Source organism: Lepus europaeus, unplaced genomic scaffold (assembly GCF_033115175.1).
Source record: "Lepus europaeus isolate LE1 unplaced genomic scaffold, mLepTim1.pri SCAFFOLD_30, whole genome shotgun sequence".
NCBI lineage: Eukaryota > Metazoa > Chordata > Mammalia > Lagomorpha > Leporidae > Lepus > Lepus europaeus.
In genome coordinates, this window is record NW_026909177.1 from 6,996,472 (window position 1) to 7,013,880 (window position 17,409).

Consider the following 17,409-nt stretch of genomic DNA (forward strand, 5'->3'; position numbering starts at 1 on the left):
AGGACAAATTAAAGGTCCTAAACTCTTAAAAAAAAAAATTAAATAAAGTGAGCAGATTTCACGTGCTTCATATATACGGATTTAGGAGCAAAGTGATACTATGATGTTTTAAAAATATTCTTTAAATCAATATTTAAAAAAACACAAATGACTCAACAGAAAAATGTGTCACATGTAAGTTTGAAAGGAAGGCTCAGATTTCAGTACACAGCCAGTAGATTGTAACTGATCTGAAGCAGTTTCCTGCACCCTCCAGGTAGGATCCTCTGAGTGGCAGGGACCAGGGAGCAGGAGGGAGCCCAGCGTGAGGCAGGACCAGGGGTGAAAAGCCCTCCTTCTGTAGTCAAGGTGGAGCCCTGGAGAAGGAAGTTTCTGTACTGAACCCAGGTCTCCCTCTTATTTTTTCCTATCTGGCACGTCAGCGCTGTGGATATGGTGATTGGTTGCATCCTTTGTGACTAGTACGTGCTCACAGCTATCTAAACTGTCCAATCAGGAGCAGTAGAATAAACGCTACGTAATCGCGCAGGATCTTGACGCCATAATCGTCGTCCAGTTCTGCAGCGGAGAGAGGTCCAGGGAGGGGGCCGAGCTGCTGGGAGGTTCATCCCCCGTTCTCCAAGAGTCTTTCCCCACAGGATTCTGCACCCCTCAGAAGCCGTGAGAAGGTGAGTGCAGGGCGGGCGTGCAGAAATGGGGAAGGCGGGGAGGGCTCTGGAGTCTGTGGCCCCGTCTCGCTGCTGGCCCAGCACTGCCCTCAGCCCCTCTGTCCACAGGGTCGGGGCTGGGCTGGCACCAGACCCTAGGAGTCCTGTCCCTCCCTGGCAGGGACTTGTGGGCCCAGGAGCCCGGGAGTCGTCTCTGGGCAGCTGTGTAGCAGCAGCCTCGCGTCTTCCCCGATAGTGAGTGGGGACCAGGTGGTCGCTAGGGAGAATCCAGGCTGTGTGATGGGGTCCATGCAGGTGAGGGGCTGTCATTCATGGGGTGCTTGGTTCTTCCCAGGGTGACCTGACTCCCCAAGTTTCCCAAAGATGTCGGAATCAGGGACTCAGTCCCGGACCTTGGCCTCTCAGCATAGCTCTTTCTGGAGTTCTGACCTCACTTTATGTTGCTGACATAAGTGTCATAGACCTGGGAAATTAAAAACAAAACCAGGTATTCGGCTCAAGGTTTTTGTCAAAATGTTAGAGGGGCAGGAGGCCACTGTAACCTGGTACTTGGATGTCATCGTAGCCCTTACACATTACCTTGACAGGTGATTATCCCTCTTTGAACTTTCAAAATAGAAATTTCAGCTAATCATATTATGAGTGCTTTAAAAATTATTTCTGTTCCCTGATAACCTTCCCAATCCCAAAGATGCAAGTCTAGATTCCTAAATTATTTTTAATTTATAATTTAATATAAGGTAGATTTTCAAGAATATTTGAAATTTGAGTATAATTGACACCCAAAATTTGTATATACTCAGATTCTGTGAATTGATGTTTTGATATGTGAGGGAACTTTTAAAAGATTATGGAAAATTCACGTTATCTTGTAATCCTATTTTTCACAAACGTCTTTGTGAGCGGACTTCAAGTTTGTGGAAAATTCACATTTTTATCATATTTTTAACCTTTTTGTTTCTTCTGTACATATACATTATTTAATGATAGGACAATCAAATTAACAAATTCAGATTATATGTTTATAGAAGAGTACTTGAGATCTTAACAAATTGTGACCATCTAATACCGTATTTATATTCAATATACTGCACTGTGTGTTAGGTCTCAAGGAGTTAATTTATCTCCTAACTGCAAATATGTGTCCTTAAACCACCATCTTATTTCCTTCATTCTCAGCCCCTGGTAACCACTATTCTGTTCTGTGCTTAAGTTTGATGTTCTTAGATTCCTCTTGTAAGTGACAATGTGTGATATTTATCTTTCTGTGCCTTACTTCAAGCATTCTGATGTCCACATTCATACATTTGGATCCATGCTGTGAAAAAATAGTATATATTTTTTAGTATTGAATGTGATACCATTGTGTATGTATCATGTTTTCTGTATTCATCTGTTGACTGTGTGGCTTTTCACACAGTCTTGTCTTGTTCTTGTCTTCATATGAAGAAATGTAACTTTTATTTTTTAAGATTTTATTTAGTTGACAGGTAGAGTTACAGTGAGAGAGAGAGAGAGAGAGAGAGAGAGAGAGAGAGAGAGAGAGAAAGAAAGATCTTCCTTTTATTGGTTCACCCACCAAATGGCCGCTATGGCCAGAGCTGTGTGAATACAAAGCCAGGAGCCAGGTGCTTCTTTCGGTCTTCCATGTGAGTGCAGGGGCCCAAGCACTTGGGCCATCCTTCTATGATTTCCCAAGTCATAGCAGAGAAGCAGCCGTGACCACCAGGACCTATATGGGAAGCCGATGACATCCACGGAGGATTAACCCTCTGCACCATGGCGCCGATCCCCAGGTTATCTTTTAGATAGATGATTCTAGTTCCTTTGGATGTATATCCAGTAGTGGGAAAGCTTTGTTTTGCTAGTTCCATTTTTAATTTTGTATGAGACACCACCATAGTGTTTTCCATTTTACATTCCCACAAACGATTTTATATATTTCCTTTCCCCCACATCTGGTTCAATACTTGTTATCATGTTTATTTTTGTATAATAGCCATTTTTACATCTGTGAGGTCATAACCCTTGTGGTCTTGATTAGCAATGCTGAGCCTCCGTGAAGTAAAACAGTGGATGGGAGTATTATCTTTCCCTCTCTGTCTCTCTCTCTCTCTGTGTCTGTTTTTTCAAGCTCATTAATTAAGAAATTTGTAAAAACTACTTGGAGTAATTGGTACCAAATCAGAGTTAGATTTTAGAAGTGAGTTCCTAGTGTTACATAGAATGGTGGGGTGACATAGTCCACAGTAATGTATTCTATATTTTATGAGCAATTAGAAGAGAGGTGTTCCAAGGCTCTGATAATGAAGTATTACACTTCAAAGTAGGGAAAATTGTTTACCCTGATTCATCAGTACACATTGTATGCATGAATTAAAATTTCACTCTGTAGGCCATATGTATGTATAATTAATGCCAAGAAATAAACTCCAAACAGCATCTTACTTGGTGTATAAGGTTAAGCAGTGTTAAAATATTTAAGTTAGTTTCACCTCTAATATTATTGCCTTTGGAAGTAGTTTATTAAGACTAACATAATCTGGAAATAACAGAATTGGTATTTTATTATGCTAAGTGGAGCGATTAGAAGGTAGTACTTTATCTTAAGTTAATGCCAAATACATCTTTCTTTTACTTTTTTTCACATACGAAAAATGAAGTATTTCTTTAAGTGTATTTGGAATTAATTTGAATTAGGTAATAGCAAATAAGAAATATGGAATTAAATGTTAAGTTATTTTTGGTGCAAAAATTTCTTAAATGTGTCTAATTTTTTCATACTGAATATTGTTCATTGAATTGTAAGACCCCTGTGTTTAGGGTCTTAAATATTTTTGAGCAAAATATGTGCAACCTTGTCTTATTTGTTTGTCTTCAGTTTTTTCTGTGAAAGTCAGGAGCCTCTCTGCCCATGTGACTATTCCATGCTTATAATTTTGGAGTTCTATAACCATAAGCACAGTCTAATATAAATGCATTTTCATTAATCTCTAAATTCCTATTATTTACAGTAACTCCTCATCCACCATTAACCCCAGAATGCCATTAATCTAAACTCTGTTTCCAGAGATTGGCCTATTTTTTTTTCTGGATATGTTACAGTGTGTGGGGTTTTGCTTCTGATTCTTCTCTTTTTTTAAAAAAAAAAAATTATTTTGTAACTACTTCCCAGGAATTATATCCTACAGAAAACAAGAAATAATAAGAAATATTATAAATTAATATGCACATCTATGTTAAGGATATATGTAATATATTATATATAACATAATGAGATAATATTTATAATATAAATAGCCTACATTGGTTAAAATATTTCATACATATATTACATGTATACATATACCTCAGAACCTTAAGGACATTGTTAATGATGCTATATCATAAAGTTGGAAGTCTAATGGCCAATAAATAAATTAATAAATTATCATACATATAAAATAATGTATGTATCCATTTTTCAAATGAGTATAGATCTATATTATACTGATTGTCACATCATTACAGTATATTTAAAGCCTTTGGTTTGATGACACAACTTAATAAATTTAGTTGGTAATATTTGAGATATCTGTTGATGTGCAAAGAAAAGCCCCATGCTACTGTTTCTAAAAAATGACTAATCATGAGATTTTTGGGTTTTGCTCCCAGTGCATTAATGTTCAAATAATAGACACTCAAAGTATTTGACTACTGTTGAGGGATTGCATACAGTGTTACATACTCTGTAAACATTTCTGAATGATGGATAAAACCTACTAAAGCATATCAAAGGATCTTTGATCTTCTAAGCATAGCACTGGCAAACCTTTTTGTAAAGAGCCAGAAAGTAAATACTTTATGGTTTATGAACCATAATATCTTTGTTGTTGCCTAAAATATGTATAGACTACAAGTAAGTAGATGTGGTTGTATTCCAACAAAACACAAAAATAGCAAGGAGCTGGATTTGGCCCACAAGAACTGCTAATGCAGTGAATCTTCCTGTTCAGAATACTGTGCATTAATGTCATTACCCATTTTAAAGACAACAATGTGTGCCACACCACATTTTTCAAGAGGGAGTTCAAATAAAACTTCAAAGATTTACGTACAAAATAAGATTACTTTCTACATTTTCCTTTTTTAAAACAATTCAAAATTTAATATGGTTAAGAGCTTTTATCTTTGACTAGGATAGAATTAGATGATATTTACCAAGCCTTTGAGATTTTTCAATCTTTCTGTGGTAATAGAAGTCTAAACAAAATGATAACTAGAACAGTTAAGACATATATGGGAATTGTCAAGAAGTCCTTTTATTCTCTAACTTTAGAAATGTATCCTTTAGTGCCTTGGTCTGCCTTTTAGTGCTACATATTCATTTCACAGCTTAAAAACTGAAGTGTTGCTAATAAAATTCATGATTATTATTTAAGGCTGTTTTGGCTTGCGCCATGGCTCAATAGACAAATCCTCTGCCTGTGGCGCCAGCACCCCGGGTTCTAGTCCCGGTTGGGGCACTGGATTCTGTCCCGGTTCCCTCTTCCAGTCTAGCTCTCTGGTATGGCCTGGGAAGGCAGTGGAGGATGGCCCAAGTGCTTGGGTCCTGCACCCACATGGGAGACCAGGAGAAGCACCTGGCTCCTGGCTTCAGATCAGCGCTGTGTGCTGCTGCAGCACGCTGGCCACAGCGGCCATTGGAGGGTGAACCTTTTGTTGGTTCACTCCCCAGATGGCCGCTATGGCCAGCATGCTGCTCTGATCTGAAGCCAGGAGCCAAGTGCTTCTTCCTGGTCTCCTATGCAGGTTTAGGGCCCAAGCACTTGGGCCATCCTCCACTGCCCTCCTGGGCCACAGCAGAGAGCTGGACTGGAAGAGGAGCAACTGGGACAGAACCTGGGGTGCCAGTGCCACAGGTGGAGGATTAGCCTAGTGAGCCGCGGCACCAGCCTATAGATGTTCTAAATGGGATGAAGTGACAGGCTATTTTGTTTATTTTTTTTTTGTCTTTACAAAATTTATCACATTTTCATTAGTCTGGTCTTTTAAATGAACACTTCAGATGAAATACAGTTCATATATTCATGATTATAGGAAATTCTGTGAAAGTTCAATGAACTGGAATTCTCTAGAGGAATAGGAACTTTCAGTTAAGCAAATTTTCTTGGCGAATGTTCTAAGAGATCTTTTTAATTTCAGTCCCCATTAGGGAAGTATTTTTACATGTGTTTTACTTTCTTGATTTATTTATTTATTTATTTATTTTTAACTTTTATTTAATGAATATAAATTTCCAGTGTACAGCTTATGGATTACATGGCTTCCTCCTCCCATAACTTCCCTCCCACCCGCAACCCTCCCCTCTCCTGCTCCCTCCCCTTCCATTCACATCAAGATTCATTTTCAATTCTCTTTATATACAGAAGATCAATTTAGTATAAAGATTTCAACGGTTTGCACCCACATAGAAACACAAAGTGAAACATACTGTTTGAGTACTAGTTATAGCATTAAATCAAAATGTACAGTACATTAAGGACAGAGATCCCACATGAGGAGCAAGTGCACAGTAGCTACTGTTGTTGACCCAACAAATTGACACTCTAGTTTATGGCGCCAGTAACCACCCTAGGCTCTCGTCATGAGTTGCCAAGGCTATGGAAGCCTTCCAAGTTTGCCAACTCTGATCATATTTAGACAAGGTCATAAAAGACAGAGTGAGGATAGTAACCAATGATCCTAAGAGTGGCATTTACCAGGTCTGAACAATTATACAGCATTAAGTGGGGAAGAGGATCATCAGTACACACAGGTTGGGAGTAGAGCCATTGGTGGTAGAGTAGAGGTTATGATTATAAAGGAATGAGTCCCAAGTGCGCTAGTCAGGGTCTAGAACAAAGGACAGAGTCTTTATTAGAGGAGCTAAGAAAGGTGCTGTCTAAGCTACAATTAAGTTTTCTGATTGAGAGGCAAATAGAACCTGATAGAAGGGGCTTGATTATAATCTGTTGGGCTTTAGGCCTTGTAAGTTAAGAGGCCCAGACCTATCTATCTCTTCCCATGGGGTATATCCTAAGGGAGGTGTGAACCTCCTAGGGGAAGGCACTCTGTTGACTTTCATTACTTGGCTGGCCTGGGAGGAGAGCTGGCCAGGTAAATGCAGGTGGCATCTCTAACAAGAAATTTACAGTTCTGCCTGCAATGTTGCTGACCCTACTTGGCCGTCCCCTCAGCTACAGTGGTCACTTTGGAAGTTGGGCTGAGTGAAGGGCTTTTCAGCTTAGAGCCAATAAGATCTGTGGCTCTGACCTGGGCATCCTTCGACTCCAGGGCAGGTCCATTTCCAGTGATCCAACTCTTGGCAGAGCTGCCAGGGCTCTTCACAAGCTGACTTCTGCTGAAGCCCAGGCTTACCACATTGAAAGCCACTGCAGTGGACTGGCCTGTTGGGTCTCCTTGAGGGCAGATCACTGCACAGATCAGCCATTAATAGGCCTGCCACCCATTGCTTCTGATGCCTAGCTTTCTTTTCCTCCTGGTTTGTGTTAAAGCAGACCAGAGGATGCAAGTCAAGGGAGTGCCCATGTCCCATCTCTAATCTTTGGTGGCCTGAACTACAAGTCTATAGTCAGAGGCATGTTCTGTAGTAGTTTTTCTAAGGTAGACAATGCCCATGAGGAAAATTATATTCTCACTTTAAAACTTTCTTTCCCTTTGGTCTGACAGGGAGGTTTTTTCTACTTACTGTATACTTCACTGATGGCGAAGTGAATCTAGCTATGAGATTATTATTTAAGTTCTTATTTTGGCTATGCTATTACAGAAAAATGTTAGCCATCTCTTTTATAAGGTCTAAAGATTAAATTGTGCGTCCTACAGATTCCTTCATAATAGAATTAGTTTCCTACTTTGAAGAGAATAGAGAAATGAAAGAAGTTGGGCTTAGAATAGAGAATTGATGGAGCAAGTCCTAGATCACTTGCTAACAATAGCAATATTACATGAATACTTAGCAAACCGTTTCAACCATTAGATAACAACTTAACATTTACCAGAAGGTCCAATGCCTTCTATAAATTTTAAGAATCATGTATTTGAAAACACCTCTTAAATATCTAACATGGTGTAGTTTGTTTAACCAGTAAACTTAAGCACAACCATATAAAATGGTTTTAGTTTCTTTCTACCAATAAGTTTAAAACATATGATACAGAGATTAAGGTCACACAAATTAAAATGTATCTTTGATTGATTTTAGCAGCTTAAATTTATGGACAATCTTATCTATAAGCCATTTAAAATAAAACTCTTAATAAAATTTCCTATGTGGACATACAATATGTACGCAGATATAACATAGCATAATAGACCAATATAGCAATTTTAATAATAGCTTTTAAAATCTTTAACTCTTTGTGTAGATTGCCAATTGATTTGAATTGCTTTTTGTTTTTAGTAACCTCAGTTAACCATACTTTCTCTCAGTTGGTACTGTTAATACATTATTGGCTTCATCCGTTTACAGAGCCATCCCAAAGTACTGAATACATAGAAGTGGCTGGAAAAAGTCCATAGGAACCTATAGGAGGACAGCTAAACACAAAACCAACAATGCTTTAGTTTTATGAGCAGCAAATCATATATAACTGTGGATGACAAAAGACTTTATGTCGCCATGTTTAAAATTATAAACTCATCAGCCAACAAGAGGCACTTGCTTACTTCACAGTATTTTTGAAAGCACCTGTAGGATTTTACAAGTATTTAACCCTTTAGGCCTCTGGGGCTTTCTCATTAAGATAACTATCATGTCTAGTAACACAAGATCATTAGACTTTTTAATTCTCAAACATTTGTTTTTTTTTTTTTTTTTTTTGGACAGGCAGAGTGGACAGTGAAAGACAGACAGAGAGAAAAGTCTTCCTTTTGCCGTTGGTTCACCCTCCAATGGCCGCCGCGGTAGCACACTGCGTCCGGTGCACCACGCTGATCCGATGGCAGGAGCCAGGTGCTTCTCCTGGTCTCCCATGGGGTGCAGGGCCCAAGGACTTGGGCCATCCTCCACTGCACTCCCTGGCCACAGCAGAGAGCTGGCCTGGAAGAGGGGCAACCGGGACAGGATCGGTGCCCTGATCGGGACTAGAACCCGGTGTGCCGGCGCCGCAAGGCGGAGGATTAGCCTAGTGAGCCGCGGCGCCGGCCTATTTTGTTTATTTTTTAAAGCTTTATTTATTTATTTGAAAGAGTTACATAGAAGGAGAGACAGAAGCAGAGAGAGAATCTTCCAGCTACTGGTTCACTCCCCAAATAACTACAATGGTCAAGGCTTGGCTAGGAGATTCATCTGGACCACCCACGTGGTACAGAGGTGAAAGGACTTGGGTTATCTTCTATTACTTTCCAAGTTGCATTAGCAGGGAGCTGGATCAAAAGTTTAGCATCTGGGACTCAAACTGGCACCCACAGGGATGCTGATAGTGCAGACAGTATCTTTGCATGCTGTACCACAGCACCAACCCCTCATTGTGGTTTTTATGTGCATTTCTCTGATGACTAGTGATCCTGAGCATTTTTCCATTATTGGCCATTTGAATTCCATCCTTTTAAAAATGCCTTTTCATGTTCTATGCACATTTCTTAACTAGTTTGTTTTTGTTGTTGTTGATATTATTTCTTTATTGCATAATTCACATTTTTTTCCATTCTGTTGATTGCTTTTTTATTTGGTTAAGAGTTTCTTTTGTAGTTCAGAAGTTTCTTAGTATAATTCATTTGCCTATTTTTTGCTTTTGTTGCCTGTGCTTCTGCAGTCTTTTCCAAGAAGTTTTTGGCTATGCCAAGGCATTACAAAGCTTCACCCACATTTACCTCTGTTAATTTGATGGTATCATGTCATAGATCTTATATCCATTTTGAGTTGATTGTTATATAAGGTGTAAATAGGGATCTTGTTTCATACTTTTGTATACATGGATCCAATTTTCTCAGCTCCATTTTTGAAGATATTGCCCTTTCTCTGGGCATTGATTTTAGCTTCTTTATGAAAAATTAGTTGGTTGTGTGTGTATGTAGGTTAGTTTCTGGGGTTTCTATTCTGTTCCATTGGTCTACATGTCTATTTTGTACCTGTACCAGACTTTTTTTGATTATAACTGTCCTATAAATGTGTTCTTAAAATCTGATACTGTGATGCTTCTGGTTTTGTTTTAGTTGTTTAAGTTAGCTCTTCAGGGTCTCTTTTGTTTCTGCATGAATTTTTTTTTTCACTTGAGAGTCAGAGTTACACAGAGAGAGGAGAGGCAGAGAGAAAGAGGTCTTCCATCCAATGGTTTACTCCCCAGTTGGCCACAACTTCTGATTGGCTGGAACTATGCCAATCTGAAGCCAGGAGCTACCTCCAGGTCTCCCACACAGGGGCAGGGGCCCAAGGACTTGGGCCATCCTCCACTGCTATCCCAGGCCATAGCAGAGAGCTGGATGGGAAGTGGAGCAGCCGGGACTGGAACTGGCAACCATATGGGAGGCCGGCACTTCAGGCCAGGGTGTTAACCAGCTGCACCACAATGCTGACCCCTCTGCATGAATTTTAACATCATTTTTTTATTTGTCTGTGAAGAATGCCATTAGTATTTTGGTTGTGATTGCACTGAGCTTGCAAATTGCTTTGGGTAGAATGAACATTTTGATGTTATTAATTCTACCAATCCACAAGCATGGAAGTGTATTCCATTTTTTGTGTCCTCTCTTTCTTTAATGTTTTGTAATTTTCATTGTAGAAATCTTTCACATCATGGTAAAATTTATTTCAAGGTATTTAATTTATTGTAACTATTGTGAATGCTACTGTTTTTATAAGTTCTTTTTCAGCCATGGCATTGTGTACAAAGACTATTGGCAGTGTGTTGATTTTATATTTTGCAACTTTATCAACTCTCATGAATTCTAGTAGTCTTTTGGTGAGACTCTTGATTTCACCATATATAGAATTGTGTCATCTGCAAACAGGGATAATTTGACTTTCTCCTTTCCAATTGGTGTCACTTTGGTTGCTTTTTCTTGTCAAAATGGCTCTGGCTAAAATTTCCAGAACAATATTGACTAGCATCATGAGAATGGATATCCTCGCCTGGCTCTTCATCTTAGTGGAAATGCTTCCAACTTCTGCCCATTCAGTATGAGGCTGATGTGGGTTTGTCATAAAGTGCCTTGAATATGTTAATGAATGAAGGGTTTTTATCATGAGAAGATATTGTATCTTAACAAGTTATTCCTCTGCATCTATTGAGATAATCATATGGTTTTCTTCTATTTGTTAATGTGATGTGTCATATTTATTGATTTCCATGTGATGAGCCAATCCTGCATACCAAAGATAAATCCCACTTGGCCTAGGTGAATGAATGATCTCTGATGTATTGTCGGATTCTATTAGCTAGCATTTTGTTGAAGATTTTTACATCTGTGTTCTTTAGGGATGTTGGTCTATGATTATCTTTCTTTGTTGTATCTTTTTCTAGTTTTGGAATTAAGGTAATACTGGCCTCATATAAGCAGTTTGGGAGAAATTCCTCCCTTTCAGTTGTTTTGAATAGTTTGAGAAGAATTGGAACTAGTACCACTTAAAAGTTTGGTATAATTAAGCACTGAACCCATCCACTCCTGGACTTTTCTTATTTGGGAGGGTCTTTATTACTGATTGAATCTCTGTCTGTTTGGTTTTCTGTGGCCTCAGGAGTCAATTGTGTTAGATTGTATGTGTTCTTTATTACTTATTCAATCTCTGCCTTGGTTATTGGTCTGTTTAGGATCTCTATTCCCCCAAGAATTAATTATGCAAATTACAACTCCAGTTCCAGTAGCTGTTCTCAGATAAAAAATAAATGCTGGTGGGGATGTGGAGAAAAAAGAGTCCTCATAAACTGCTGGTGAGAATGAAAGTTAGTACAGCCATTTTGGAGGCCAGTATGGATGTTCCCCACAAAATTCAACATAGATCTGATCTATGATCCAGCATCCCATACCTAGTCATGTGTTTGAATGAAATGAAATAAACACATGAAACACCTGAGCTCCCATATCCAGCACAATTCACAATATCAAAGTATGGAACCAACCTAGGTGCCTATTTATGTGTAAATAGATAAAAAAATGCAACATATAAAAACAACAGAATATTATTCAGCCATAAAAAGAATCAAATCTTAACATTAGCCACAAAGTAGATTTAACTGGAGGTTATTATATTAGGTGAAATCAGACATAGAAATTTTAATACAACCTTTTTTCCCTCTTACATGAAAGTTTAGTAAAAGTAGACCTGAAATTGGAATAATGGTTACTAGAGACTGGGTATTATCAGGGTAGGCTAGAGAAAGGTTAGATAAGGAATATAAAAATGTAGAATAAATAAATTTTAATGTTCCACAGCACAGTGACTAGAGCTCATAATAAGGTATTTTGTGTTTAGTTTTGTGAAAACAGATATAATAATATCACAAATTCATGACAATGATCATAACATAAGAGAAAGTGATATAATGTGCAGGATATAAATCATAAAGAAGTATTTATAATTATATGCAAATAATATGTCCATGCAATTTGTGTACTGTTTCTATATTAACTTCTGTTGTGGGGCACATCAAACAGAGACCACTCTAATCAATAAAATCAAATCGAGGAGTCTTTACTAGCCAGCTGGTGGCTGCCCTGCTCACAGAACAAGTCTAGAGAAGATGGCCCTGAGTTACATTTTGGCCATCGTTTTTGTCTGAGAGGTAACAGGATCATTCCTGTTATAAACCTTTTGGGCTATCTCCACCAACTCAGAAGCTTTTCCTCAAATCCCTCTAATTTCTATAATTTACACTGAATATCAGGTGCTGATTGAGAAACAAAGGCTACATTTATGGCACCCCTATTTTGGGGGGGTCTCTGGATCTCTAGGGGTATATAAGCAGTAAGTCTCAAGGAGTCATTCAAGGAAAGCTGAGGGAGACTTGTCCGGCCTTTAGACAGAATCACACATGGCTGGTGCCGCGGCTCAATAGGCTAATCCTCCGCCTAGCGGTGCCGGCACACCGGGTTCTAGTCCCGGTCGGGGGGCACTGGATTCTGTCCCGGTTGCCCCTCTTCCAGGCCAGCTCTCTGCTGTGGCCAGGGAGTGCAGTGGAGGATGGCCCAAGTACTTGGGTCCTGCACCCCATGGGAGACCAGGATAAGCACCTGGCTCCTGCCATCGGATCAGCGCGGTGCGCCGGCCGCAGCACGCCAGCCGCGGCGGCCATTGGAGGGTGAACCAACGACAAAGGAAGACCTTTCTCTCTGTCTCTCTCTTACTGTCCACTCTGCCTGTCAAAAATACAAAAAAAAAAAAAAAAAAGAATTACACACCCTAGAAAGGTTTGTTGGTTTCCTGGCCACCACTAAGTCCCCTCTCATTAGAGTCTGGCAATACCAATCAAGAGCCTCTGTACCTCTGTCATCATTTGGGTCCCTCTGGGGTCAGACTGCAGGCAAAACTGCCTCCAACTGGGCTGGTTCAGAGGTTGATTGACCATCTGGTCCTATGATTAGCTTTTGAGCATCCCTTCAGATGTGGTCTCTTTCCTCAAAGGTGAAGAGGGTCTGGAATAGTAGTTGGCAATCATCCCAAGTCAGCTGACGTGTGAAAAAGATAGATTCAAGGAGAGAGATTAATCCCTGTCTTTTCAGAAAAAGAAGAGTTTTTATTTTTTCAATTATACAAGTCACTTGTGGAAAATGGAACATAGACCAGTTCAGGTGGCTGTGTGGAATCAGGTATTCCTTAGAGCTTCAGGTGATATGTCGATCCACTGCACATATGTGGGGGGCTGAAAGGATGGCGCACCTGGTGACAGTCCATCATCTGTGAAGAGTAGGGGGCCTCTGGCATAGTGGTCACTGGAGGTTCCTGAGGTGAGGCCAATGGACTGGTTCCATAACAGGGGGTCGTCTAGTGGGAATGGATACCCCAGGGGGCCCTGAATAACAGGAAGTGGTGGCACCTACCATTCAGTTTAGCTGAGAGGACATGCCATCCCCCTATCATTTTTACCTGTTCTTCTTGGTAACCTTTTAGCCATGGTGAGGATTGGAAAGGAAATCAATCCAGGTTTCACTGTATGGAATCTGGTCAGGTTGACCAGATTTTCTGTAGATCACCTTTTGGACCTATGAAGCTATAGAAAGGTTAGTAGATCCCTCCAGTGGCAACTCAGTGTTGGCTACCTGACAGCCACTCTCATTCACAGAAGAGCTGGAAATCATAAGTATTTAGGGTGAAATAAAAGATCTGGCTGTGTGCCTTTTAAATTCACTGAAATTTTGTCAAAAATAACCCAATGGTGGATCAGCAGGGAGTAATGATCCATGCCCCATCCCTATGACAATGACAACACAAACACAACAATACAGAAGGAACTACCAGACAAATAGACTCTGACACAAATTAGACTCAACCAGGGCCAGATGTCTCCATTTGGAGACCAGAAGTCTGAGACAATGTCTGGAACTCAGACCTGGGTGTGGAAGTAGTGCTGTGTCCAGCCTACCAGCAGTCCCAGATGGATCCATAGACCAGAAGAAATGAAAAAATGATTCCTACTAACCGGTGAGGTACCAGACAACTCTTTTTTTCTGACTTTAGAATTTGGTGGGTCCAGGGACAGTGCACAGGAATTGCACTTCATTGTATCCCACGGAGAGAATATCTTGTCCTGTGACCTCATTTATTGTTCATAGTGTCTGTCTTTGTTCCAGTGTAGTTCATGTGGATTTCATTTTGAGTAAAAGACTAATATACTATAAGATAGAATTAGGGTTCATTCTGTAGGAATCTCTTAGATTCTGGGCCACTTGCTTTGTGAAATTTCAAAAATAAAATCACTGAGGTCAATGATGAAAGTGAAATTTGGATACTTATAATTACCATTAAATATTTAGTTTCTGAGTGCTGCATGTAACCTCCACCCCACATCTTCAGATGAAGGTGGATGACAGGGCACATGCATGGCCCACACCATTTCAGAGTGAAGCACAGGCAATTTAGTTATGAAAGGGAGTAGCCACCTGTGAAGCCCTTTGTTTCCATCCCATGTGTCTCTTAGGACTTGGTGAATGGGTTATGGCTTCAGTACCATTGCTGGCCTACACACAGTGAGAATTGTACTTTATAGATATGATCAGGAAAGTGAGATGCAAGTGCAAGACCAACACTACCCGGCACTATCATTTGTCAGTGACAGATCCAGTGAAGAAACCAGATAGATTTTGGACCTTTCAAAAACATGAACTAGCTACAGGATGCCCGATATACTAACAGTACCCATTCAGGCTTTAAACACAGCCTTCCCCACCCATATAGCAGCTGACTTTGTAATGAGGAGGTGACCAAAAGCCATCTGTATGGTTACTTTGATACATGCTACCATTTTCCTTGGTCTCTTTTCTGATTTCTTTCTTTCTTTTTTTTTTAACATTTATTTATTTATTTACTTGAAAGTCAGAGTTACACAGAGAGAGAAGAAGAGTCAGAAAGAGAGATCTTCCATTCACTTGTTCATTCTCCAGTTGGCCACAACAGCCAGGAGCTTCTTCTTGGTCTCCCATGTGGGTGCAGGGGCCCCAGGACTTGGGCTATCTTCCACTGCTTTCCCAGGCCACAGCAGAGAGCTGGATCTGTAGTGGCAGTGGTTTTCCCCACTCTTCCATGTTGCCAGCCCCCTGATTTCTTTCTACTGACTCAAGTGCCGAAAACCTCATCTTCGGCAGCATCTTCTGCTTTCCCCATAGACTCCAAGGTGACTTTCCCCCTTCCTGGGGCTCCTACTCACTCCTAACTGCTATAATACTATCTTCAAACCTCTCCCATGGCCCTTACCAGAGACTTCCTTTCTGACTCCTTGGGAGTCCTTTCTTTCTGACTCCTTTCTGACTCCCACAAATGTGAGGCTGCTTCTTGCCATGTCCCCAGTTGTGGTGACGCTAACTTCTGCAGGGAGATTGTCCTTGATAGCATCCCTTGGTAGCTTCCACTGGGACAAGGCACCCTCAGCCCCACCTCTTCAGTACTGCCTGGTGCTCAGGGCTGCTCTGGGCTCCAGGAATGAGGTTTACAAGGAAACCATACCATGTAGTATGCTTTGAAGATGTGGGCTCTCATTCCTTGTTTTTCAATAACAGGAAGAGATTCCAATTGAATCAGCCTCTGCTCTATGAATTCATTTGAAGAATTCAGACTTTTCCAGAGTAGGTAAATCTCAGAGACACAGTTTAGGCTCTGCATGAAGTTAAAAGTACCCCTTGTCGACTCCACTCTGAGACCAAAGTCTGTCATCCCATGTAGCCTTCAGTGAATGGGGCCTTTCCCTGGCTCTGTAAAGTCCCCAAACACCCACTCTCCACTGGCACCCGGGCTGAGTTGTCCTTTAGCCATCTGAGCTCATGTGTACATGCACTGCTGCCATGGTCACCTCAGAACACAGAATGAGGGAATGTTCTGTGGCACCTGAGAACCTGAACACCTGATAGGTTATTGAGAGGATGCATTTTCCTTCCAGTGGACAGTTTTGGGAAGTAGCCAGTTCCACACTGAGAGTGACAAATCTGGTGTCAGTTGTCTCAGTGATGTGGACCTGGTGATTGGTGTCTGCCAGGGTCCCTTGTGTCTGGCAGCAGAGGGACTCTGGGTGTTTATGCCCCCATGATCTTTATCAGGTGAGTGGTGGGCCCAGTATTGCCTGACATAAACATTACTATGTGTGTAATGTGTGTGATGAGTGTGAGGGAAGGCCGAGGACCAGGAAAGACTGGTGGCCACGGCCCTGGAGCGCTGCGGAGGCATCGACTTCCTGGTGTGCAATGCTGCTGTCAACCCTCTGGTGGGGAGCACCCTAGGGGCCAGCGAGCAGGTGTGGGACAAGATCCTGAGCGTGAACGTGAAGTCCCCAGCTCTGCTCCTGAGCCTGCTGCTGCCCCACACGGAGTGGAGGGGGAGCGATGCCGTTGTCCTGGTCTCTTCCATTTCGGCTTACATGCCTCAAGTGGAGCTGGGAGCCTACAACATCAGCAAGACTGCCCTGCTGGGCCTCACCAGGACCCTGGCATTGGAGCTGGCCCCCAGGGACATCCAGGTGAACTGCCTCGTCCCAGGGCTGATTGAGACGGACTTCAGCAAAGTGTTACACAAAAACAAGGCTTTCTGGAACCTCTTTAAGGAAAACCAGAAGCTGCAGAGGATCAGGCAGCCAGAGGACTGCGCGGGACTTGTGGCTTTCCTGTGCTCCCTGGATGCCAGCTACATCACCGGCGAGAGCATCGTGGTGGCCGGCTTCTCCCCTCGGCTCTGAGGGGCTGGGAGCGGCTGTGCCACCATGGGCCTGGGCTTGGGATGGTGGCAGCCGTGGTTGTTTGTGGGCTCACTTGTCCCAAGCTTGAGGAGGCAGAAGCTCTTCTGGCACTGCCATCCCGGTGCCTCCTGTACGTGGCCAGGGCATTCAGTGGATCTTGGTGTGGGGCCGTGTGGGACTGAATGGTTTGAGGGGCTGGTGCTTTGGGAGAACTTCAAGGGCAAGGTGTAGGGCTCGGGGTCTCAGCTGCTTCTCTCTGTAATTTGTTGCTTTGAACATGTCTTTCCTAAAATAAACTCAAATGTGCCCTGGGGGGGGGGGAAATATATATATATATATATATATATATATATATATATATATATATACATGCTTTTCATGTATAT

At 41.4% G+C, this 17,409-nt stretch overlaps 1 protein-coding gene across 1 annotated transcript; it reads left to right on the forward strand.

Moving 5' to 3' along the window:
* The first annotated feature begins 14,144 nt into the window (after positions 1–14,144).
* LOC133754897 (dehydrogenase/reductase SDR family member 2, mitochondrial-like) lies at positions 14,145–17,095 on the forward strand. Its single transcript, XM_062185245.1, has 3 exons — positions 14,145–14,198; positions 16,235–16,312; positions 16,466–17,095. Exons 1-3 carry the CDS (start codon positions 14,145–14,147, stop codon positions 17,021–17,023), a joined length of 690 nt encoding a protein of 229 aa, XP_062041229.1. The 3' UTR covers positions 17,024–17,095.
* The last annotated feature ends 314 nt before the right edge of the window (positions 17,096–17,409 follow it).